Raw genomic sequence first — 26,923 nt, forward strand, 5'->3', positions numbered from 1 at the left:
ATTTAAGTTTACATTGTGATGTTTTCATATTAACATAAATTCTAAATTAAAATAATTGTGGCACTTCATATAATGATCCATTAAAAAAGAGGATGGCAGAATGAAATTTACAAATCACCCAATACCTAACTCATCATTTCAAGGGACATGGGTAAGAAAAACCAATAAAATGGTGGCTGAATATGAGATTAAATAAAATTAGAAGACAAATAATCATAAACATAACTATTTAAAATTATTCACTAGGTTAGAAACAGTCACATTTAAAAATTCTTTAGGGACTTAATTAAAATAGAGTTATCACTTCTCAAACATGATCAAGAAAAGCAAATTTGGCTTTGTATGTTTATTTTGACATTTTAAAATGAATTTTAATGTGAGAAAAGGAAATAGCAAATTATATTCAAAATAAACTCTTTTTCATTTTACTCCCTATCAGTGAGTCTCTTAGGGAAACAACTTTCTCATGATAAGTAAGAAAACATAATTTTAAAATGTCATAAACAAGAAACACTCCCCAGTTTATGAACTAAACATCTTCATATTGTGGACAAACTGGATTGTATTCTACAGTTGGTTATTAAAAATAAATAATGATTCCTTATACTTAATTTCTTTTTGACTTAATAACTCAGGACTTAAATAAAATTAAAACTGAATAATATGTAGTAATGTTTTAAGAGATGTAAATATTGTGGCACCAAAGAACTGTGAAAATATTTTCAATACTAAATAAGGAAATTTGACATCCAATATCTCCACTCAGACTGACACCCCACATCTTTCTCCAGGGCCTCATTCAACGAGTCCACCTGAACCTCCCTATCCTCCCCGTACAACCTACTCAAACTGTTACATATAGGGAGGTCCCACATTAAATGTCCAGACTCTTTATGGCCATCCCTGCCTGCACCAAAACTAATCTCCAAGCTTCTGCCAGAACCCATTGTACCTATGCTTCAATCCATAAGCCTCTGGCCTAAATTCAAGCATACAGGGGCACATGCACAGGTACACGCTCACTTTTTAATGAGAATGTTCAACACTCGCACAATCACATCCCCAGGTTTTTCTCCTTTGTTCCTAATGTCCTATTTTAACTCTGAACACCTAGAGAAAACTGCAAATTTTTTTTGTAGAATATTATTTTAAGGTGTGTTACTTTTGTTTATGTTGCATTTGCTTAACTCTGTGAAGCTGGGTTCCTGTGCCTGTCTAAAACATTTGATGGTCTAATAAAGTGCTGAACGGCCCATAACAAGGCAGGAGAAAGGATAGGCGGGGCTGGCAGGCAGAGAGAATATATAGAAGGAGGAATCTGAGATGAGAGAAAGAAGTAGCCAGAGAAGGAGGAGGACATCAGAGGCTAGCTACCCGGCTACACAGCAAGCCATGGAGAAAGAATCAAAGAAAAGGTATACAGAAATAGAGAAAGATAAAAGCCAAAAGGCAAAAGCTAGATGGGCTACATTAGAGTTAACTAAAGCTAGCTAGCAATAAGCCAACCTAAGGCCCAGCATTTATAATTAAAAATAAGCCTCTGTGAGTGATTTATTTGGGAGCTGGGTGGCTGGTCCCCCAAAAGAGCAAAAACAATCTTGTTCTATACACCATTCAGGCAACTAAAGAATCCCAGGGTCTTGGTCTAGGAACAACAATAATAGTATTTTAGAGTCATCTGAGACTCCTATTTCCATGCCTTTGGGACCTATATTTGTCTCTGATAGTGAAAATAATAACAACAAATAAAAAAACAAAGCTATAAAATTATGACAGAGTGTATAGAGAACAGATAACCTGAATGATAAGAGGACACATAGTAGTGTCAGGTCATTTTTTTTTATCTGAACTACAAGTATTCCTCTGTTTAGAAAACAATTGTCCCCGGCTATAGTTTACCCATGAATGATTTACACTTGTGAGATGCACATCAAATTTACTTTTTAGAAAGTTTAATCTGGCAACAGTAAGGAGAATGCATTTGATGAAGTGATTATGCTTGGTTCAATTGTGTTCCAAGCTTCGCTTATAATTAATTATACCTCTTGCTGTGTCTTATTAATTAATATTATTTAACAGATTTGACCTGAAAATCTATGATGGCTTTTGTTGATTTTTATTAACACTGTGGGAAAGGTACTTTATGAAACTTTAAGGGAAATGAAGAAGCAGATGGCCATTCAAACATTTACTGAATGACTCCAAGGGTTACCCTTCTCCTGGTTGTCAAGAAGCCATGGGTATGAGTTATGCAAAGTAACAGCTTTGTGTCTCTTATGTAAGGCTGCTCCAGAAACAAAATGCCAACAATACCAACAGTTCATCCCAGCTTCTCTCTATGATACATTCTCCTACTTCTGTTCTACTCCTACAAAACTGCCATTCACATATCATTAAATAGTTTTCTTGGTCCCACTTCCTCAAAGGCAGTCAGGAATGCCAGCTCATTCCCTTACTGAAACTATTATGCACTCTCTTCAAGAACAGTTCTTCAGGCTCCCTTACCTGGAATTTAGATACTTTGGACTTAATTTCCATCTCAAATGCTTGCTTTTGTGTATTTTATTATTTTTTAAAAAAAGAAACAATTAGAACACACATTTATTCCCCAGAAACTAGTCCACATCTCTAAAGGTGCCATCATCTCCCTCTACTGCCATCCTAGGGACCAAACCTTTAATCACATCAGAGGCTGGGGGACCTATGCATCACACTCAAACCATAGCATTAATTTACTACTTGGTGTCAAATTTTCACTCTCCTCACACATAACCAATCATTCAGCAAGATTTTCAAGTCTACCTTCAAAATGTTTGGCATATTTAATTGAATTCTCATATCTTGATCCCACAGGCAACAGAGAGTGTTGTGAAGCACTGGGAGTACCTGGAGCATATGTGAGACCTCAAAGCCCACCCCCAAAGTGACACAGTTCCTCCAAGAAGGCCACATTCACCATTAGTGCCACTCCCCTTGGGGACCATTTTCTTTCAAATGACCACATTGCACTCCCTAGCCCTGAAAGGCTTGAAACCTTATTACAATGCAAAAATGCATTCAACCCAACATCAAAAGTCCTCATACTCTATTAACAATCTCAAACTTACTTAAAAATTTAAAGTTCAAAGTCTTTTCTGAGATTTATGCAATCTCTTAACTGCAATCCCCTGTAAAATAAAAATAAAAAAGATCACATGCTTCCAACATATAACGGCTCAGGATACTCCATTCTAAAACATAGGGAAGAAAGAATAGGAAGGAAATACTGGACCAAAGCAAGTCCAAAGATGAGCTTGGCAAACTCCAAACTCTGCATCTCCGTGTTTGATGTCAAAGGGCTCCTCAGATCTCCAACTCATTTCAGCTTTGTTGACCCTAAAAGGCTTCTTTCACCTAGGCTGTTTCCATGCCTACTTAGCATCTTTCCATGACTCTGGCATGGCTAACATCTTGGGGGGAACCAAAGCAATTCAGCCTCTTTCTCTAGTGTGCTGATATTAAAGGCATGCAACACCACACCTGGCTCTAAGCTCATCTTTGATTCTTCTTCACAAGTTGGAAACTTAGCTGGGTAGGCTCTTGCCCCACGGTCACCGTTCCCTTTATTCCACTTCTTAATCTGTTTCCCTCCTTGAACACAGGACTTAACTCCATTCCATTTCCTGGTGTTCATTTTCCCCTCAAATTGTTCCACATCTTGTATTTTTTTCTCTAGCTCAGTTTGCTCCTTTTCATTATAAATCTTCACTAGAGTTGGCACTAATAAACACATGACAGTCTACACTAGGCTGTTTTGAGATTTCCTCTGCCAACAGAATTAATCCAAAACTCTTCACTTTAGCCTCAGGCAGAGTTTTCAGACAAGGGCAAAAAGCAGCCATATTCTTCACCAAAATTTCACATGACTGGTCTCTAGGCCACATACTAATATTCTTCTCCTCTGAACCATCTTGATCCAGGCACCCAAAGTTCAAATCATTCTCAACACCACTGTCAGTCATGCTTATATTAGTGTGGCCCATTAAGCAGTGCTTAAAGCATCCCATTGCCTTCCTAACCCAAGGTACCAAAATCCAAATTACTCTAAACAAAAACATGGTCCCAGGGCTATCACAGCAATACCCCACTCCTGGTATCTAGTCTTAGTTAGGGTTTCTATTGCTGTGAAGAGATACCATGACCATGACAACTCTTATAAAGGAAAATATTTAATATAGTGGCTACAGTTTCAGAGGTTTAGTCCATTATTATCATGGTGGGACACGGCAGTGTGCAGTATGCATGGTGCTGGAAAAGGAGCTGAGAGTGGAAAAGGAGATACATCTCGATCCCACAGGCAACAGGAAGTGTTCTGAAACACAGGGTGTGGCTTGAGCAAATATGAGACCTCAATGCCTGCCCCCCATTGTGACACACTTTCTCCAACAAGACCACACCTACTTCAACAATTCCACACTTCAGATTAGTGCTACTCTCTTTACAGGTCATTATATTTCAAACCACCACAACCTCTCAAGTATGGGCATATGAATGTCTCTTTAATCTGTTCAGTGATTACATTTACCCAACATCCCCCTCCCTTTTAATTTTTTTATGCAATAAGCAATGTCTTTTTAGGAACTCCATAAGTTTCAATAATTTAAAAAGCTGCTAAAAGAGTTTCCCATCAAATAGATAAACAATAAAACAAAAGATTACACCAACTCCTTCCAAAGGCCTCTAGGGCTTTATGATCTGACAACTGACAAGCACTTTTGTTGTGGAATAATCTTTTTGTACACTGTGAATTATGTCACTGTGGTTGGTTTAATAAGGAGCTGAACAGCCAATAGCTAGGCAAGATTTGCAGGCACAGAGGATGCTGGGAAGAAGAAAGAAGGGAGTCACAAGGAGTTACAGAGGAAGCATGACATATAGGAGATGATGTAACAAACCACATGCCAACACATAAATTAATAAAAATGGGTTAATTTAAATGATAAGAGCTAGTTAGAAACAAGCCTAATCTATCAGCCAAGCTTTCTTAATTAAGAAATCTCCATGTCATTGTTGGAGAGCCCATGGTCCTGATGAAATATCTACCTACACCCTGTGGTGAAGGGAAATTCTTTCCTTATTCATTCACATCTCCCTGGCCTTTTATAAACACACACACACACACACACACACACACACACACACACACACACAAATTCTCTCTAGATGGATCAGATGACTACTGTTCTCAGTGATTCCTCAATTCTCAGGATTCAGTATTGCCCCTCACTTCTCTGGGTCTGTGATAAAACACTGTCTTTCAGGAACTGCTTATGTTAACCATACTAAAATATAGTTACTGTGAAACAAAACCCCAAACACAGCTGGCTGTCACTGACTTCACATGTTTGTTTTACTTACCGTTACGCTTGATAATGAAGTCTGTGTTGACCAGACTGTTCTCAGTCTCCAGAGTCCTGTTTTTTGCCACCCAATTGCTGGAACTAAGGACATTCACCACCATGCCCAGCTAAAGCTGGTTGATTTTCTTGGTTTTTGTTCTTCATAATATTCAACTCTTTGTGAAATTTTGTTCCACATTTTCTATTTTTCTCACTTGGACACAGGGATCTGAGGGTGGATTGCTTTATCTGTTTTGATTCATTTTCTGCCATAACTTCAGTTTTCAGGAATGTTAGGTGTACAATAAATATTCAAAATTTGTTAATTAGTGCATCTGCTATACCAGATTTATCTTTAAAATACTATTTTCAAAAGTAGATTTCTTAGGCATCAACATTTGTTCACAAAACCCCCTGATCCTAAGGTGCAACTTCAAAATAAAGAACACAGAAAATTTTATATGCACATATTTTCTATCCCGAGTTCCTTAAACTTTCTACTCTGCCAATTCCACTCTGTTTTCATATAAACTATGCTCTGATAGCTCGCATCCCACAACAGCCACTTTGTAGTTTCCTTACTTACAAAAGTACTCCAGAATATTTTTTAATTCCATCCATGTATCTGCAAATTATATAATTTCATTTTTCTTTACAGCAGAATGAAATTCAGCTATACATACATACATACATATATACATATATATGTATATATGGATAAGCTTCTTTTATTATCTTAGACAAAAAAGGGGAAATGTGGTGATATTGTGTCCCCCAATATATTGTGCACACTAATAAAGTTATCTGGGATCAGAACACAGAACAGCCACTAGATAGACATAGAGGCCAGAAAATGTGGCACACACACACACACACACACACACACACACACACACACACACACCTTTAATCCTAGCATTCTGGAGGCAGAGATCCATCTGGATCTTTGTGAGTTCGAAGCCACACTGGAAACACACGCCTTTAATCCCAAGAAGTGATGGCAGGAAGCAGAAAGGTATGTAAGATGTGAATACTAGGAACTAGAGTCTGTTAAGCTTTTAGGCTTTGAGCAGCAGTTCAGCTGAGATCCATTTTGATGAGGAATCAGAGACTTTCAGTCTGAGGAAACAAGATCAGCTGATAATTGGCAAGGTGAGGTTAGCTGTGGCTGGTTCTGATTCTCTGATCTTTCAACGTTCACCCCAATACTTGGCTCTGGGTTTGTTTTTATTAATAAGACCTTTTAAGATTCATGTTACATATATATCTCACATTTCATTATCTGTTAGTTGACAGAGTAATAAACTATTCTCCAATTGAATTTGAGACCTTCTTCACAACAGGGAATTCATACTTGGTACTGTAACACATTCAAACACATGTGTACAAAAAGTTTTGGACCTTATGGACAAACTTTCTGCTATTGTTTAGCTAAACTGTCACAATTTATGTTTATGCTCATAGAAAAAAAAAAAAAAGACTCCCCTAACCTTAATCAAAGAGGTCACTTTTTGCAGTGATTAGAGGGGAATGCAGAGATGCATGGCTGCTCCAGGTACTGAGAGTGAGTGACAGCTGAGTGAGTGCTAAGTCCAAAACAGAACAACTTAGACCACCACCTCTAGCACTTAGGAATCATGGCAGAAGAGGGGACAAAACAATCATAAGGGGCAGAAGAAAGCTACAGAATCTTTGAATACTGGCTTTGGGGCATGACAGAGCCAACATAGTCATGAGTTCAGCTGTTATGGTTGCCCACAATGGCGCTACACAGACTGGGCCATTAATGGTCAATATAGACTGTGAAAAGGCTAGCTGATGAGGCCCTGCTCCTCTTCCTAAAGTAATGGCTACTGATGGGTTCTTGGAAAAGAAGGGACATTGCCTTCAGTTGTGCACTTACTGAAGTGCCTATCAGACTCCAATAGGTTATTTCAAACCCATAGTAACAAAGATGATCCTACTCTAACTCAGTCAGCCTGAAAACATGCACACACACACACACACACACACACACACACACACGCACACACACACTCACACACACACACACACACACTCACACACACACAGACACACAATCAGAGGTTAGAGCTGGTGAGACATTAAAGCAATCTGAATGTACTTTATACATGTATAAAACTGTCAAAAAAAATCAATAAGCATAAAAGTTTTAAAGCACATTAACTAAATATTCTGAAATATTCAACTGTAAAGAAATGGGTAGAAGTTTCCATAATTTAAAGTTTTCTAAATTTCCCAGGGCACTGAACATTCTTCATGGGGCACAGAATGATGCCCATTGTACTTTCCTTCTTGGGGAAGCCTTTTACTAAACAGTTACACAGAGCAAGGGTCTGTGATAAGCCCATATACTATTGTTATCATAAGAATGAGCAGAAATATTATTTTCTCTAACTGGAATGAAAAGACCTCAACAACTCAAGAAGTATTATTATATAGAAATAATGAATTTCATTTATACTCAGATGAATATACATTTGAGAGGTTATTTTCTGACAGGCACTGAAGGGCTTCCTAAAGATCACACTACAAGATGTCCAAAGCATATAGTCTAATTTGTTAAAGCTGGAGAGTGTAAATGTATTTGTATTTATTCATTCAACAAATCTGTGTATGAATGAGCTAAGGCCTGTTTGAGTCTCAGAGATAAAGTAGGCAACAAGATAAATATTGGTATTTGGCCTGCTGAAGGTTATATTCTTGTTTGTTATACATGAGAAAAGTAAACTAAATGATACTAATGCAAATCAGCTATTAATTAAATGCATATTAAGATGTATGAAAGCAAAAAGTGGAGGCAGTTATAATAGTAATTAATACAGGGTAGAAAATGAAATCCAGATAAGAAAAATAATTTCAAAGTAAAATGAAAAATAACTATAAGGGTGAAATGTATTTATGAGTAGAGTGTACAGGAGGTATACATTTGAATTCAATAATGATCAAATAAGTATATTTGTAAAGAAGTCATAACATATCTAAATTCTTATTATATTCCAGAAACTGTTTAAAAACATGACAAATTTTAAAGATCTCATAGTAGCTCTAGGTAGGCACCCTGTTAATGACTATTTTAAAGAAAAACTTGAAGTACGTAAGAGTTCAAGTCACTTTCCCACCCCAAGTGACAAACAGGGAGGATTCATTCTTCCAGAGACATGTGTGACAATTCCATCAGGTGAACCTCAGGTGGTCATTTACCTGTGTACTCAGCTATCAATAAGCCAACCTGTGTTTCTGCTTATGTTATCCTGTGTTTGGGGCATCAAACTCATCAGATTTTGATTCCGTGAAGATGGGAGCCATGTCTCTTCTACATTTCAAGATAACCGAGTCTAGCACGGAAGGTTCTAACTGCTGGAAAAGGAATTCAACCCTAAGGACGAGGTGACTGAAATCAAAGAGTACAGAGAAGGAATGTGACGTGGATGATGGTCCATGGAACACTGTGGAGTTCAACACCAAAAGCAAGAGCTCTGGAAAATTGGAAAACTTACTTAGGCATATCACCGAAAAGGAAGAAAATGTGAGGGAAAACAGAAACTCTCACCAAATGACATGCCACATTAGTGATGCTTCTTCATCACTGCTAACATGGTTTCTCTATGATTCTATCACTTTTACAAAGTTTAAATAAATAATAGGTCTTTAAAAGTCATAAAAATCACGTTTCATTATTTATCTATGTTACCCATCCTCTAAATGAAACCCATAACTTTTGAAATATGGATGAGAAAGAAAAACTGCAGTTACATTATTTGAAACAGAGTTTGTTGTTAAATTATTTATTTCATGTTTAACCAGAATGACTGAATCATTCATTCTAAATCACAGATGTCTGGGTCATTTGCCAGAGAACTGTAAAATGCCACAATTAAATTTATATCTGTTTACTGACTGACAAATAGGTGTGTATTATGCTGGCTGTTCTATAAAACTGCTGCAGGCTAAGGGTTAATAAATGTCAGTGGACATTCTGTTCAAGTTATATGTTCATCATCAATTTCCTGAGAAATTGAAATTTAGTGGTTTCTAAAGCACATACTTCCATGTTTTGAGTCCACTGCAACTAAATTTATTGAAAAATAAAATGGCATTTCATTCAACTAGCTCAATAAATTGATGTGTATTTACCCAGTCTAATCAATTTCAAAGCCATTATAGCAAAAGCCTTCAGGGTACTTGCTCAACCGCAGTAATGTGTCATACAGAACAATACATACAGGGGTACTGAGCCCTAAGCAGCAGGTTAGGGTGACTACTGAAATGGATTCCTAAATACTTTTTATATTACTGAAAATTGAAATTTAAAGACTGACCCAATACCACTACTGCAAAACTTAAGAACGCTTAGAACAACTCAGATGTATGAATCCATATTTCCACTGTAAATAATTTTATGTTTAAGCACACACACACACAATTTATGATGAAAATCTAATGTGAGCTGAGATGTGCTATATAAGAAAAACAAACCATACTTCTAAGTCACACTACACCAAAATGTAAAATATCTTACTTTTACTTAATTTAATAAGTTTTATAAAGCTTAAACATTAAAAAAAGATTTGAATACCCATAGTTAGTGAAGCTAAATGTAGGTGCTCTCCTTATTTCACTTTGTATTTTTACATTGCTACTAGTTAGCTACTTTTTTTCATGTTACTTGCATTCTATTTATGTTAAGTAGTATCACACCAGGGCCTCAGTGGGACCACTGAGTCTCTGTTTCGCACCTATTTCATGTAAACCTCACATGTAATGTTCCTGACCTTGCAGCCTGAAAGTGAAGCAATGGGACTCTTTTCCATGCTGGGGCATCATGAGCTTCTCTCACCATCTTTATGACACGGAGGTGTGTACTGAATGAACTCATTGATTTCTCAGTGCACTACAAGCTTTCCTGAAACCCCATGAAGTCTCTTTCCATAAGGTTTACTTCTGAAAGGGGTATTTCTAATAATCCTCCAGATATAATCACACAAATTAGGAAAAGATCCCAGAGCAAGAGATAAAAGGTGGACCTACTGATCTACCAAATCAATGGTAAATAAACATGAGATAACTGCTAATAACGTTTCATCTAATAACAATAAGCACCTCCAGGACAAATGCTTTACCAGGCTGAGAAACAGCACAACACACAGAAATGATGCCCCCTCCTCAGTGTGGACCACACCAGTGATTATAGCAATCAGAAAGAAGACACTATAAGAATAAAGTAGTCTTTGCTTGCTAAGAACCTTATTTAAAGGTTATCGCCCAACCTTAGTACTGGGAAAACAGAAAAGTTTTATTTATAGTAAATGCTTTGACAATAAAAACAAAATGCTTTCCTTTGAAAACAGAGAACCATGCAGCAGAGTCCTCAATCCAACAGGGTGGTACACTATTGTAATGTCAGTATTTGGAAGACTGAAGGAGAAATCCACCAGGAGTGTGAGGGCCTTAGAGCCGCAGAGGAATTTCAAAGCCACCCTGGCATATGCAGCAAGATCTTAATTCAAAGAAAATTGGGTCCTAAAAAGACATCTGACTTACAATGCAAAGTAAGCAACTAACTCAAAACTGATTAATAAAATGACTCTGGGACCTGAAAAAAATTTTAAATACAGCACAAGAATGCCTCATTCATTCCACAGTTCAGAATAAATTGGTCCAGAGAAATAAAATCTTTATGGAAATCCTCACTAAAACTGGATAGTAGATCTGGAGATATAGCATAGTGTCAGAATGCTGGCCTAGCAAGTACAAGGCCCTGGATTCAGGGACCAAAAAAAAAAAAAAAAAACCAGCAAACGCTGACTTTAGATCATTAACATCACACTTAAAACATTAAACAATCCAACTACAGGTATTTTTAAATTGCATTTAAATTTTTTTCTTGGCACCTTACGTACAAATTTTGAAAGCAATTTTGAGTTTTTTAATGACTCAGGTTCGTTATGATCAATTATTGTACTACACTACGGTCTAATGATGCCCAGAGGGACAACTGCAGCATGCAGAACTGTTTGCTGCAGCACCTAAGTGGCTTTGCAATGCTGCGCTTTCAGTTCTGCTTTCTGACCTGGATAGGTTTTCTCTTTCCCAGTGCTCAGAGGTGACCACTCAATACTATTAGCTGTGAGTCACCATCGGTCATTTCAACAACTGATGCTAATTTTGTGCCCTCACCCAAAAGAGCTTCCCATGCTTTAAAAGCTAGTATCAGACCGCAATGAACAGAGACTTGTTGCCATTGTGGCACACGCTGTGATGTCATGAAAACATGCTATTACTTGCAATGTATTCCTCTAATCATGCTTCCCAGGACTAAGGCAGCTGGCAAGTCTGACAAGGAAATGATTTCCACAGTGATATCCTCATTACAACAATGACCACTACAATTTAGAATCTAGGATACGTGTCAATGAATCTTTACAACCCTACAAGGTAAATAAATGATCCAATTTTACCAACAAGGAAGAAAGGAAGGAAGGAAGGAAGGAAGGAAGGAAGGAAGGAAGGAAGGAAGGAAGGAAGGAAGGAAAAGAAAAAAAGAAGAAACAGATTGTGGTTAACTAGGTCTGGTAATAATTTTATACCCTGTCTTCAAGTCAGTAGCTACATTTATAATTTAAAAGAAATTTCAACTGAGATATACAGTTGTAAAAGCATCAAGGTGAACTCATGTTAACTAGATTTCTTGAACAAGCTTCCACCTGAGTCTTATTCGGTGTTAAAGAAGCAGTTCATTTACTCATCTACTAAAACCAAGCATTATTAAGAGGCTGCTAAGTGATGAAGTTCTGCTAGTTTAGGTTTATAATATTCTCCTTGCTGACACAAATGAAATCGAGCTAGAGTACTATATTTAAGTCACCAAATTTATTATCAGCTTCACCACATTTAACTCCTTATAATTTAATTGCAAGTCTAGTAGAATCATGTAATCTTGTGACCCAAAGCATACAATAGAGTCCAAAGATAGGCCGAGTGTGCTGGGAATTTTATCTATTTTACATAAAAATTTCTTTGTATTAAATAATGATTTCAAATTTTAACTGTGTGATATTGGAAACTGGAGCAAGTTCATTTCAAGTGTGTGTTTCTGACTTTTCTTAAGTGAAAGATAAGGCTGCATGAGTCCTTGTGCTGTCAGGGAAAAAACTGATAGGGGCTAGCTAGCTAGCTAGCGGCAGAGGATTCAAACAAGGTATGTTTGTTCCAGATTGCCAAAAGACAAGACCTGATCATGCTTCCCCAAGTCACCTGCTTTGTTTAGCAAATATCTGAAAGCACAACCCCATCATTTCACAGTACTCTATATTCCTTGTGTTAGACATTTTAAGATACATTATTTAATGTAATTGGAACTGGTACCTCATGGCACATAAAAATATTATCCTTATGAATGCTTTGCACATGAAATCAAGATTCAGTTTGACCATGCTTGGTTCAAGCCTGGGGATAAAGATAACAAAACCACCTGCCAGCTACATTATGTTAGACTTTTACCAAATTAATTATTTTGATTATATATTATTATTGGTGCTACCATTAAAATTTAGGGTGAAAGTCTCTTTTTCCTTCTTTTCATTCAATTCAGCAATAAAAAATGAATGAACCAAAAAGAGGCTGGTGATATGACTTAGTGGGTAAGAAAACTTGTTCTGCAAGAAGAAGAACCTCTGTTTGAACTCCTAGCACCCCCATCAAAAACTGAGCATGACTGAACATACCCTTAATCCCACAACTAGCAGGCAGAGGAAGGAAAATCCTGACAGCTCACTAGCCAGTTAACCAAGTTGAAATAACAAGATCCCAATTCCGTGACAGACTTTTCTCAAACCAATGAGAGTGAGAGAGGAAAGATATATGACACCCTCGCCTATGTTCATCATGTGCGTGCCTGGGACCATGCACTCATATATACACATTTGTGAAATGCATACACACAAAAGATATCCCAACAAAAACTATTCTGTAGTATCACCACAAAGATGCTGGTAAAAATCTATGCTAGAGAAGCAGAGGAAATAAAAAAAAAAACCATTACATCTACCTTAAATGAAACATATTCATTATGGACAAACTATTAATGTCCATGTTCAACATACATAAACAAATTCCCTACTGAAATTGAAAAAAAATACACATAATTATATGCTCATAATCTCACATAGTATTCATCACTATGATAAAGAATCAGGAAGGCACAGGGAATGATATGGGACTGGAGGGACAAGTTTATATCAGATGGTCAGGGACATATGGAAACACTTAATGCCACAAAATTAAAAAGATTCAATCAACATGATCAGCAACCCCTCAGTCCAGCTGAGCCTACCAGCACAGCTAGCCAGTCTCTTCTGCTAGCCCTAACACAATGTTAAGAAATGGGGCTTTGGCTGTTTTGTTACCTACAGCACTGAGAGGATGCTAGCTACAACAGATCCCAAATATGACTAGTACTTTTTGATGCAGATTTTTAACAGGCATTCTTAAGCAAAAGCCTAATTTTGTCAGGTAGTTGGAAAAAGAAGCATTTTAATATACAGAGAGGAAATGAAATAAATAAATCTGAAATCTACTAGCTTCTCTAACAAACGGTGAAAACCAAAAACAAGACCAGGAATGATTCAAGCCATAGCCAATGAGAGGACTGGGTGGTGGTCGGCAGAGGGCGAGCATTAGAAATACTTGCAAACAAGCCTGGTGACCTAATTCCAATCCTCTGAATGAAGACACATGATATAGGACAGAAGTGACTTCCCTAAGCTGTCCACTCACCTCCACAGGTGCCATGGCACATGAATGCACACATTCACACATGTGTCCAGCAAAGAAAATGAATCCGACAAAAAGTAAAAGCAAATAAACAAATGGATGAAAAAGAAATCCTCAAGTCCAGGGGTGCCGGCACAGGGCCACTTTAACCTTACAAAATGTATCCAGGGAAGTAGGCAGTTAGAGAAAAATATTTCTGGTCACTAACCTAAATTAATGGAGAGGAAAGCCCTCAAAATGAGCAATTTCATATTATTTATGAACCTTTTCAAATTTATGAGAAACCTATATTTCCTGAAAATAAGTGGCTCAGTACAACACAGTTTATTTATCTGCACTGAACACTAAGGAAATCATTCAGCTAGAAAACCATGAAATATCTCTTTTGAGCTTCAAAACTGCAATCCAGACTCTAGAAAATAGACATGCTTAAACAAGTTGTTCTGTTACACACAGATACAAGGAGAAAAAAATTGATTTTTTTCTTTACTTTTTGCCCGCTTGTTAAAAAAAAAAAAAAGGTCATAAAAAATTAGGTATCATTATTATTATAGACTCCATAAAATTCCCTGACTTAAATGGATAATCACTTGAATACAGACCTTAAGACATTTCCACAAGAATGTGTCTTGTCTTAAGCTGAAAGTTGCTTTTAGGACAGTGGACAGCATTTTAATTTTAAGACACTGTCCTATTTTTGAGTGAGTTTCCATATAGGAAGGAAATGTTACAGGTGAGGAAGACCTAATACTCAGGATGTTCACATGATATCCCTGTGCACCTAAATTGTAGACATGTGCAGAATAAATGAGACAGATAATACCAGGAACAAAGTTCATACAAAGACGGTAAAGCCTCACTTCTGTGCTGGGCTCCGCATCAATAGAAACCTTTCTACTGGGCTGAATAATCTCATAAAGCCTGTGAAGAAGTTATATTTCTACTATTCAAACTCAATTCCAGACAGGTTAGACTGATACTGAAACTTTCTTAATCTTTTCCACAAAAGAGAATTAGTCTGTCTGAGTTTTGAAGCTAACTTGACTTTCTTTGAAATAGTAGCTTTAACTGTTTTTTCTTAATCAAGCTCAAATAAGGTTCTGACTTTAACAGAGCTAAGTACTAAAAGAAGAGTTAGATAGACAAACAGACAGACAGCTAGATAACTATATGTAATTTTTAAAAGGTTGTAAGCTTATTTTTATAGTGTACTCAATAGGCTAAAAAGTTATTAATAACAGTCCTAAAATGAATTTAATATTTTAATGAAGAATAAGCTATGAGTTACTGTTGTAGGCATGTCTTAGCCCCTTCTAGGTCATTAACTATTTCCTAAAACTACATTCAAAGTTGCCTTATGATGAATCATCATTACTTTTATGACTAGTAAATGGTAAAGACTTTGTCTAAATTAATTAAAAATGCTAAATGCTCTGGTTTATCCCAAGAAATTAAAAGCAAATATTGTAGGATTTTGTGGCAAAATTGAAATATACTAAAAAGTCCAATTCTGAAACACATGGAATGTGACAGATGCTACATAATGTCAAGTAAACACTGCAAAAATTAATAGATTGATTAGAAAAGGCCCAAGTTTAAATATATGCATATATATCTTTGTTGTTATTGCTTCTTTGATGTATAAAAAGGGTTGGTGTGTGCTGTATAAGTCAGCTCCATGGCACGTTCTTCCACACAGCATTAGTTATGTGCCACTTTAGTAGTATATTAACCATGGCAGAAACAAATGACTGTCTTTTATCGTCACAAAGAGTAAAAAGTCTTTGGTGGCCACAATAGTGACAGATCCTTTGGAGGTGGGATGAGAAGAAGGGGACTAAACTAAAGCAAGATTCCTGTTGCCCGAATGTGGACTTCTCCCAGTCACCTCCACCTTATGACCAACCCACTTCCAGACCTGGACGGACTAAACAAGTGCGTATTGGCTGAACTCATACAGTGCATATCAAGAGGTGATCAGGCTCCTGCTTTGTGCTGTTTAGTCATGGTTTTTATTGTTCAGCTTCTTCTGGTCATGCAGCCCCAATTCACACACAACCTATAAGTTCCTACTTTCCATGACTTCACAGTAAACTGACTCAGTTATCTGAACGCACATCTCCTTCATTTCATTCCCTAACATGTTCTTAAATTAAATCCTTTCTATTTTCATGCGGGGAAAAAAAAAAGGTATAAATACATAGGGAACATTATTTTTAAATATAAATAATCATGACCTATAGATATATCATCATCTTAACACAGGATTTTAATGCTTGTAATTGGCATAATAAATAGTTTACTAAACAATATACAGACCTAAATAAGAGGAGAGAGTTGATGGTGATTATTATTAGCATGAAAACTCTCAAAAAAAAAATTAAAAGACACATTCAATAATTAGCCAATTTCTCCACAATTAGCTTCTTCTTGTTGTTACTGTTGCGGACTTATATTTCTATTTCCCTGTTAGTCAAGAGATTCTTCCAGCTAATCACAAGATGAGTCATTTATATCAATACTCAATGACATGTTCATTTTTGGACAATTTGAAAAGTTTGATGAAAACTACACTAAAGAGTTGAGTGTGTTCTTGTAATGAAAGCATTACATTATGAAATATGTAAATATATGAAAGCACAAAATATGACTATGTGTCTTTGATGTCTTACACATTTTTTACTGATATAAGAACTGTCCTTAAAAACAACTGTTTGAAATTGATTTCAAAATTTCAATTTCTAAGAGTAATAGGGTGATTTATTCTTTTTTTCTGGTTTTTATTTTTGACATTATAATATAATTACATTATTTCCCACTTCACTTAATGCCCTGCCAACCTTTTCATATCTTTCTCCTTGCTCTCAAACTCATGAGGAGTCTCCTGATAAAACATATCTAGCAATATGTCCTAATATACAAGCCTCTCTAATTTTACCATAAAATACCAAATTGTTACTTGAGTATATACATTTACTCTGCCATTGTCAGTATGTACTGGGGATTCCTAATCTGAAAACTAAAAATGGAAATACTTCCTAGTCTAAAGTGTTTGGATGTCAATATGTTGTCAGAGTGGAAAACTCAACATCTATAAGTTGCAATTAAAACAAAAACATTGTATAATGTCACTTCCAGCATATATATATATATATATATATATATATATATATATATATATATCATTAAGTTTCTGTTTAAACTTGAAATTCCATCCATAAAATCTTATGAGCTATTTTCAGATATTTCAAATGTTTCAAATTAAAATAAAAAAATTAATGCCCTAAATATTATAAAGGATATTTATATTGCCCAGAAAAGTATTTTACTTAATGATAAAACACCAAATATGAGTTCAGCAGTATTTTAAATATAATTTCAGGCATTTCCATCAATGTCTGGATGCTTAGTTTTTAAACATATTGCTAATTATGGTGGTGTCATATGCTCATTAAGTAATATATCAATGTATAATAACCCTTTAAGATTTATCACTAGGAACTAATTTAGTAATGATATTACAGTACATATACAGATATGCTAAAATTGTATCTATTATAATTTCATCCACATTTATGTGAACTTATGTTAGGAATGCAAGATTGGTTTGACATTCAAAAGTAATCAGTGTAATTTATCATCTTAATAAGTGAAAAGGAAAACATGATAGATTACCATTGACCAACTATGAAAATTGAAATCTACTTTGAGCACAGGCCCTCATGAGTATTCTTCCACACAAATGTTAAAAAGGGTGTACTTGCTTAATAAGACACAATTATTACAGTCTATACTATAATAAGAGGTATATCTTATTGCATATCATTATGACCATAAAAGAAGAAAATTGACTTTCCTTTGCATCTTCTTAAGGATGCACAATAACCCAAGATGAGGTTGGGGTATCTTTAGTAGTTGCCACACTCTGAACCCATTTTGATAGAATGTAGTTATGCTAATTTCACATCAAAATGGAAATTTAGGGGAGAAAGGATCATTAGCTTCACTGTGAAACAGAATCTAATCTTTAAAAGGAATATTTAATAAGAAGGGCAGTCATTGGACAATGTGATAAAGGTAGTTAAGGCATAGTAGTTATTTTAATTTCAATAAGTCTTCCGTTGTTTTATCCAATAGATTTTTATAATTCCAGAGCAATGTTCAAAAAGAAGGCAAAAATTGAAGTCTCCAAGTTATAGCCATTATTTTTCATTATGGGTACTCTTGGAATTTAAGGGTGACAGATTTATCAAAAAGCTCTCTGTACCAACTGAAAAAAGGACACCCCATTCCCTGCTATGAACTGTCAATTGTAATTTAGCAGAGTTAGAAGGCAGATCCACTGAGTAGACAGAAAATTAAAACATGGGCAGCTCCTGATTGGAAATTTATTCATGGCAGGTAATAGTACAGTCAGGATCTTGGCATTACTCAGAGAGAGATTTAATCCTGATAAGTTAGATGATGGCACTTGAATCAGAGATTATAAATGGTGACAGGTTGTGACATATAGAGAAGATGAAAATGAGCAACATCACTCCACAGAAGTGATTCAATATAGATGAATTTCTTGAGCAGTCATATAATTATTTTAAAAATCATTTTAAAGTTTTTAAAGAACAAGACTACACTTTAATTGAACCATGCACCACTTATATAGCTATTTGTCAATAGATTATAACATTAATCAACTGATCAAAGGAAAAGATTAGAAAATAAATTATAATTAAAATATGTAATGGAAATTGTCATTTCTGATTTCATCTGAATAAGGCACAAACTCAAAATTTTAGACAGACTAGTTATCATATGAAGAGAGCAAATGCAAAGTATTGAGTTTTTACACAGCTATATGCATGAGAGCAATATGCACTTATAGCTTTTTAAAAAGCAAGTTATTCATATTTATAAAGAATACTTTTTATTTTGGATCTGTATGCCTTTTTGCATTTTCTAATAGAGGAGTGCATTATTACATTGCCTTTTTTTAGATATTATTCTCTATACTACAGAAACATGGTAGATATAAACAATTTTCCACATGGGCAGGTATCTTAATTACCTCTTTTGAATTTGTGATGTAGTCTATTAATTGTGATCAAATCTTGTTATATGTGGAGATTTTCTAAAATAGGTTTAAAATCCCCTAGTGCTTTTCCCACTGAATGAGGGGCCCACCACCCTCACCCCTTGAACTTGACAGACCAATCATTCACAGAAGAAGTGATCCAACATTAACTACCACAGGCAAAGTAGAGGATACACTGTGCTAAACAGTCTGTCTTTCGGGATTCTGAGGGGGAAGCATAAGTAGTACATGGTGTGATCTTCAAAGGGAAAAACTGAGGCCAATGGCTCAATGTCATGGCTGATGCATAACACCAGCTGTCAGTGATGGGAGAAAATCACCCTGACAATAAATGGTCCGCTTCTAATGAGGATGTTACAACCGACAAAAGAAAAGTGTGCTCAAATTGGGAGCTGAGTAAAAACTTGTATCTTAAGTCACTAAATTTGAGGCTGATTCATCAAACCACAAAAAAAAAGGAAGCAGCAGAGTAGACATTTACCCGTGAATGCTAAATTGATACAAGGGGCTTTAGAGCAATGGTAAACTATACAAGCTACAATTAATAGTAGATGGCCGTAAATGTTTGTGTAGCGGTTTCCTCTCTGAGCTTAAAATTTTCACCTTGGGATGGTAGTACAGGCCTTTAAACCCAGCACTTGGAAAGCAGAAGCAAGCTGACCTATGTGAGGTGGTGGCTAGCCTGGTCTACAGTGCAAAAGCCAGGACAGCTAACAGCAAGAACTGTTATACAGAGAAAGCTTGTTTCTAAAAACAAAACAAACAAACAAACAAGCAAACAAACATAAAAATCCATCTTGGAGGGAAACTTCTTAAGATATACAAGATGGGAATGGAAAGTGGAACAAAAGGATATTTTTGTACAGGGGGTTTGCAAGGAGGTAAAACTACAGGATATTCTAAGAGGAAGTAAAAACACTCCATCCTACAGAGATGGAAGTAAGCAACCCAAAACAGCTTTAGGAAGTCCCTGAAACTGACAAGATTCACAAGGGCCCTCCCTTCCCAAGAATATATACAATGAGAATCACTCTCAGATGAGCTGAGCTGCTTGGAAGAGGCTCAGAACAAGTAGCCTGAAAGAACAGGGACGAGCCAAACCATCAAGAAGAAACAAAGACCAACAGGGCTGCCAGGAAAAGATACTCTCAAATACTGTGCACATTTCAGATGATTAAATTTAAATAGTACAATCTGATGAAAATAGAAAACCCACAGTGTTTTCAATTGCTATCATTATGTACCGTAAGTGGAAATATAATAAATACATGATGTCATTCATTTTGAAAGTAGCCAAGCTTCTAGCACCTAATGTATGGGTTGAGTGTCTCTAGTCTAAATATCTGATATCCCACTATCTAAAATCTTTTGAATCTTGATGCTACAAATTGAAAAGTCCACACTCAGACTCATGTGGTGGGTCAAGAACCAAAATGCATGTACATTACAATATCTATAAGGTATGAGAATTTTTAATCATCTAAAATAACTTTTTATATAGATGACAAGCTAGAAAAAAATTAACTATTTAAACACTAAAACTTAGTTTATTTATTCCTGAAAAAGGGTAAGTACAAAGGAATGTCACTCGTGGTTATTAAGCTAGCTGTAAAGAAAACTATTGAACTACTGTTGATATATGAAGACATAAAGCATTAGTTTAAAGTGGTAAACTTAAAACAATGTGAATTTTTAACAAAAGATTTTCTACAACTGATCCAATGAGATAAAAATACCTTTTAAATTTTAATAATAAATCACTCACATTAAAACTTTTAACTGTCAATATCATCAAAATATTTTAAACTATATATTTATAAAGTTGAAAAGTAATATAATATGCCCAAAATAGATGTACTATGCAACAGTTAAAATTCCTCATATAAGGTTTAGATATCAAATCAAAAGCATCAACTAATAGTAGGAGAACACACACATACTGATTTGTTGAAAATATTTGAAATTAATTTTAAGCAACAACAGCAAGTTTCATGTTACATGCACTTACCTGGAATAGATAAATAATCTACTATCCCAAAGATCATGGGTCCCTCTGGGTCCAGAATGAAAATAACAAGAATCGGTCCCATCAAACATGTTCAACCCATCCTCTGAATTTTTTGAAGCATGGCTATGTACCACATCTAAGAGGACTGTGATGCCCATTGAATGTGCTGTGTCAACAAGTTCTTTCAGCTCTTCAGGAGTCCCATAACGACTGAAGAGAAAGGACACAGAAAAGCATTACATCCAATTGAAAGCAAACAGCAACTGTATATCAATACCTATGCCCAGCATGGTATTAACTATTCTAAATACAAAAATGTAGTATGATGATCCTTATATATACTCTGATGTGCTATTTGATATAAAGTAAATTAAAAGTATTAAATAAAAATATTCATTAACTAGAGCTGTTAAATGGAACTGATATACTAAACAAAATTTACATTTGGGATACACAAAATATTAAATCTGTTTTTATTCTTGGGGAGTTTGACTTCTGTGACCAAGCTGAGTCAGTCATAATCACTGATGTTTTCCAGATGTTATCCCTCTCTGACTGCATACAACTGAACTAAAGAAAAGGCCCTTAGAGTACATCTTTCATCAAAGGAATCAAAGCTGTCCACACTGCACTTGTTCCTAAACCAGAATGTCTCCAGAATTAGAGGGCCAAGAGAATATGCCATGTGTGACCAACAGTTCAAACAGACAGAAGAGATGGGTATCTTATATGCAGCCGCTTCATCTGCCTGCAGTAGAAAACAAACATCCATTCCAGAAGGCTTTCTGTCACCCCAGGGAAATCTTCACATCACTCTTTTCCAGCCATCAACTTTGCCCTCTAGATACATAAGTGCCCTTGATACTGCTATGATCTTTCTTCCTCATCAGATGACATGCTTCTTCATAGCAGAGGCTGCGTACATGTGCCTTTCCATGACACAGAGCAATGCTTAGCAAATAGCATTCTCCTAATGAGCACTTTCCTGCGAAGTTAGGAGCTGTCACTTTACAAGGTAAAATAAGTCATGGTATGCTCTCGAAAACCACTGTGATCTTAAGGCCATGAAGATGAAGACTGGGGTCACTAGACGGCAATTTCTCATAACAGTAGGCTCTCTGCAGCACACTACCCCTTCCTTTCCTTATCAAAGCCACATTGGGATGGTTTTACTCACTGAGCAACATCCCAATAAATGAGTAGCCCCCAGTTTCATTCAGCCAGCTCTTTCATTCTTTCTTTGTTCATCAAATATATTATTAAGATAGCTGCCATGAGCCATGAAATTTTTCATATTCTAGAGATTACATTTTGAACAATATTAATACCCCTGTTCTGGAATTCACACTAAAATGAGGAGACAGAAAATGAACAAGATATGAAGAATAACATAGCAAATAATTTTTCAAAGGCAAAATGAAAAACACACACACACACACACACACACACACACACACACACACACTATTTCAAGACCATTTCAAGAATGGATATTATAGACAATACTGAGCAAGAAAGAACTGAGGAAAAAGACATAAGGATATCTACGAGTAGAGTATTCAGAGAAGTGAGTAGAGGGAGTGGAGCAGACAAGCTGGAATGAGCTAAAAACTTACAAAGACTAAACCAGATGTTGAATGGAATCATCAAAGGAAAGAGCAAGAGTGCCTGATAAATTCTACCATATGACCAATGAAAACCTAAGAGTGCCTGATAAATTCTATCATATGACTAGTGGAAAACGGGTGGTGTTTTGAAAGACCCACTGAAGGGGAATGTGAGCAGGAGATTCATACAATTCAACATTCATCTTTAAATGCTTTACTTAGGCTACGGTGCAGAAAACAGATACTTGAATCAAGATAGAAATTTAATGAAGAAGAAAAGAAGAAGAAGAAGAAGAAGAAGAAGAAGAAGAAGAAGAAGAAGAAGAAGAAGAAGAAGAAGAAGAAGAAGAAGAAGAAGAAATGTTCAAATGACCAGTAAAGAACTGCTGAAACGAGCCAAGTAAGCGACTGGCAACTTGGCCCTGAGTAGGAGCAGCGGGGCAGGTGAGCAGCCAGATTTAGGATACAATGTGAAGTGGCAGATGGCTCAGTCTTATAATAAGGAGAGAACAAAAAGGGATAGGAATGGAATAGAAAAGTAAAATGCCAAGATTCTGGCTTGAAGAATTAGAAAATGAAAATGTCATTTAGTGAATTAGAAAATAGGATGGAGGAGGGTGGAGGACACGGTGAGGAATTTCCTGTGTAACACATTGAAGATATGTATTGGACACATAGAGAACATAGCTTACGAGGATTAGAAACATCAAGTTTCCATAGAAAGACTACTAAAGCCGAGAGGTGGACTGAAACAAAACAGAACTAAAAAAGTTTCTTCTGTTTTCGAAAATGAAAGAGCAGAAGGAAGGAGTGAAAGAAAATATACCAAAAAAAAAGTGAGGTGAGAGAGGCCACAGCAGGATATTGTGTCCCAGAACTAAAGCGAAAAATAAAAATCTTACAAAGAGGTGCAGGAACGTGGCTGTGTTAAATGGTTCTGACAGTTCAACTTAACCAAGAAATGTCACTGTACTCTGGGGATGAAGGTCACCAGTGGCTTTAACAAGCACTTCTTAGTAGAGAGATAGACAGCTTCTTGGATGAGGTTAGAAAAGAACAAATTTAAAGCACTAGACATTGTGTGTGTGTGTGTGTGTGTGCGCGCGCGTGCGTGTGCGCGCGTGCACGTGTACGCAAAAAGAACTACAGGGAGATATAAGCAAATTGGTTAGTATCTCCTGCTAGACTACTATATGCTTAAGTCCACTTCTAACCTTCCTCAGCTATGTTACTGAAACAATTTTAGATCACTTCCAATATCATATCATATTTAATCTATAGTCCATTTTTGAGTATTCTAGAAGCAATTTGTTGTTAGTTCTTACTGACAGTAGAAACCACTATATGTATGGTTACTAAATTAATGTCTATTTCCCACACTGTAAGCTACATGAGGAAGAATTAATGTTGAGTTTGTTCAATTTGTGGTAATCAAAGCACACAGGACCATTTAGTGTAGCCTTTCTTCCCAAAGAGCCATATTCTAGTAGACTTAAGTCTGAGATGAGAAGTCCATCTGTGCAGTAGTAGTATAGATGTTCCCACATGCTCCAACCTGATACCAATCTCTTCCTATAAAAAGGTATGAGTTCTTTCAGTACCGGTTTGCACAGGACACAGTTTCTGACTAAGATGTACCTCCAAAGTTATCAGTTTCAGTGAGTAAATAGACATTGATCAGTGGACGTCATTCCATGAAACATGACATTAAATCTGGGTCAATCAAAGCAAGATCTATCTGAAGAAAGTCAATGACCTCAGTAAAAGAAAACACTCAAGTTCTGTTAACCATAATCATAAGTGAGGTTACAAAACAAAGCTAAATTAAATGTTAAAATTCAATCTGATTACATTGTTTGAAATACACACAAAGATGAAATACTCATTTTACCTTGAAGCTGCAAAAAAGCTAGTGATTTGGTACCCAAAACTGGCATAGTAAGCATGTTCCATGATCGCCATCAACTGAATACAGTTGTATCCTAGACACACAAAGCCCAAACAAAGTCAAAACTACATTTAAAAATGAATGGAAAATTGCATAATATCAAGACATAACTTTTACAAAGAATCTGGAAGCTCTAATCATCATGCAAAGCTCCACTACTTTGACACAATTTACTTGTCTGACCTACTAACACAATTGGACATTCGTCTCCTAGAGTTACATTCTGCCTAGTTAGTTGAAATGTCTTCATTTTAATACATGACAAATGATATGCAAATATATACACAATTTCACTTTAGAATATTAAACATGGAAATCTGCATATGCTAAACTTCAGGTTTGCTTGTAATATCCATACTGAAGATTACAAGGCTAAATAAAAGTAACTGATTGCATGATATATGCTTTTTACTTTGCCTCTTTTCATTATGATTCAGACATTTTGCTATATAGCTTAAGAAATATTACCAAATTCATTTTTTCTATAAAGTAGGTCTTATGAAGCCAGGAGTAATGTCCCTATGGAATTACTCTAAAGTGTTAAGTGTGTTTCATGTGCACACACAGACATGGGACAAATCTACAGCTTTTCTTTCTTCATCTGAATATATTTTTTCCAAAGTGGTAAATGAAGTCACCCAAAAAGTAGGGATTGTCCTTTAAACATTCATAACAACAGTACAATTAGCCACAGTAAATAATCAGAAAAAAGACAGAACCTCTTGACCTTATAAAAAAAAAACATGGAAAATCAGTTTTTGTTTTCTTCTAAAAACAATTTTATTCTTTTTCATATATGATCTGTTTGCTTGGAAAGTTACATTTCTGCAACAAACATACTAAATATTCTTATGAGGTTCCTAATGTCTAATTCATATAAGCTTTACAATTCTCTTAAAGAGTTCATAGAATCAGATTCATTAACAAGTCGTTTAAATATATAACTGAACTTGTGAGAAAACCAAAATCCATATTAATTTCCTTCTCTTTAGTTGCTGTGTTTTAGCTCCTCATGACTGTATTTTAGCACATCATAAATTCTGTAACAGTTACAAATACAAATTCAGAAGTAGGAAAAAAAAAAATATATATATATATATATATATATATATATATATATATATATACATATTTAAAGCATTTCTCCTAGGTCTCATCATTGGCATATTGTTGCAAAAGGAAAATGATTTAATTCTATCAGACTTAACAGAAACACAGGTACAGAATCTTGCTCAGATGATGGGCATCAATTACCATATATCTTAGAGTGAAACTCAGAGTTTTAATTACATCTCCATTATATAATAGATAATATTCTTATAGAGCTCCATCTCGCATGTCCATTGTTCATTTGAATGGCACTAATCATGTCTCCCTTAGTGTGCTCTCTACCTACGGTGCTAGGCAACTCAAACAACATTGCAGAGAAGTATCATGTGCTGCTGAGGGCCATATTAAAAGCCAGGTATAAATAATTTATTATTCTATAATAATGAAAATACTTCTTCAATGAGTAAATGTAACATAATACCTATCCACCAAAGCTAACAATAAATTTAATTAATCTTAGCTACTGGAATAGCAGTTCAGTTCACAATCACAGATAATTAGGATCTATACATAAGTGAAAACTTTAACCCTGACTTGGATTTAAATCATTCCTCTAGCTAAAAACTAAACTCCCTGGCAGAAGTGATATAATTAAATGTACTTTGTCTTCCTGTCTGGTTGTTGCGGCAGGCACCAAATATGCTACAGAATTATTTTTTTAAAATGCATTACCTATTAAAAAAAAAAGAAAAATAATAGATATAACATCTATTGAAGCAGGTAGTCAGCCAAATACTATTTATTCTCAAGCTTCTCTGAAGACAGTCACATCTGATACATGCACATCTCAACGTGTTCAAATGTGGTCCAGAAAAGTTTGTGAAAAAAGTCATCCAGACATTGACAGTATATAATAACTGACCCAAAATGAGTTCCAGACACCTTACAAATACTAGATTTTTTTTTCATAAAGTAATAAAATGGACTGGCTATTATCAATGGCCACGTCAAATGATAAAGGTTATCTTCTGTAGAAAAGTAATTACA

The 26,923-nt window shown here is 35.6% G+C and overlaps 1 protein-coding gene across 1 annotated transcript in view; it reads right to left on the bottom strand.

Moving 5' to 3' along the window:
- Gbe1 (1,4-alpha-glucan branching enzyme 1) overlaps positions 1 to 26,923 on the bottom strand; it is a 245,133-nt gene that overhangs the window by 99,120 nt on the left and 119,090 nt on the right. Inside the window, exons 6-7 of the mRNA XM_059277170.1 lie at positions 24,770 to 24,860; positions 21,272 to 21,481 (exon numbers count right to left, since the gene is read on the bottom strand). Coding sequence (XP_059133153.1) covers positions 21,272 to 21,481; positions 24,770 to 24,860 — 301 coding nt within the window. The remainder of the gene's footprint in view (positions 1 to 21,271; positions 21,482 to 24,769; positions 24,861 to 26,923) is intronic.

This window comes from Peromyscus eremicus, chromosome 12, assembly GCF_949786415.1.
Source record: "Peromyscus eremicus chromosome 12, PerEre_H2_v1, whole genome shotgun sequence".
In the NCBI taxonomy this organism is placed as follows: Eukaryota; Metazoa; Chordata; class Mammalia; order Rodentia; family Cricetidae; genus Peromyscus; species Peromyscus eremicus.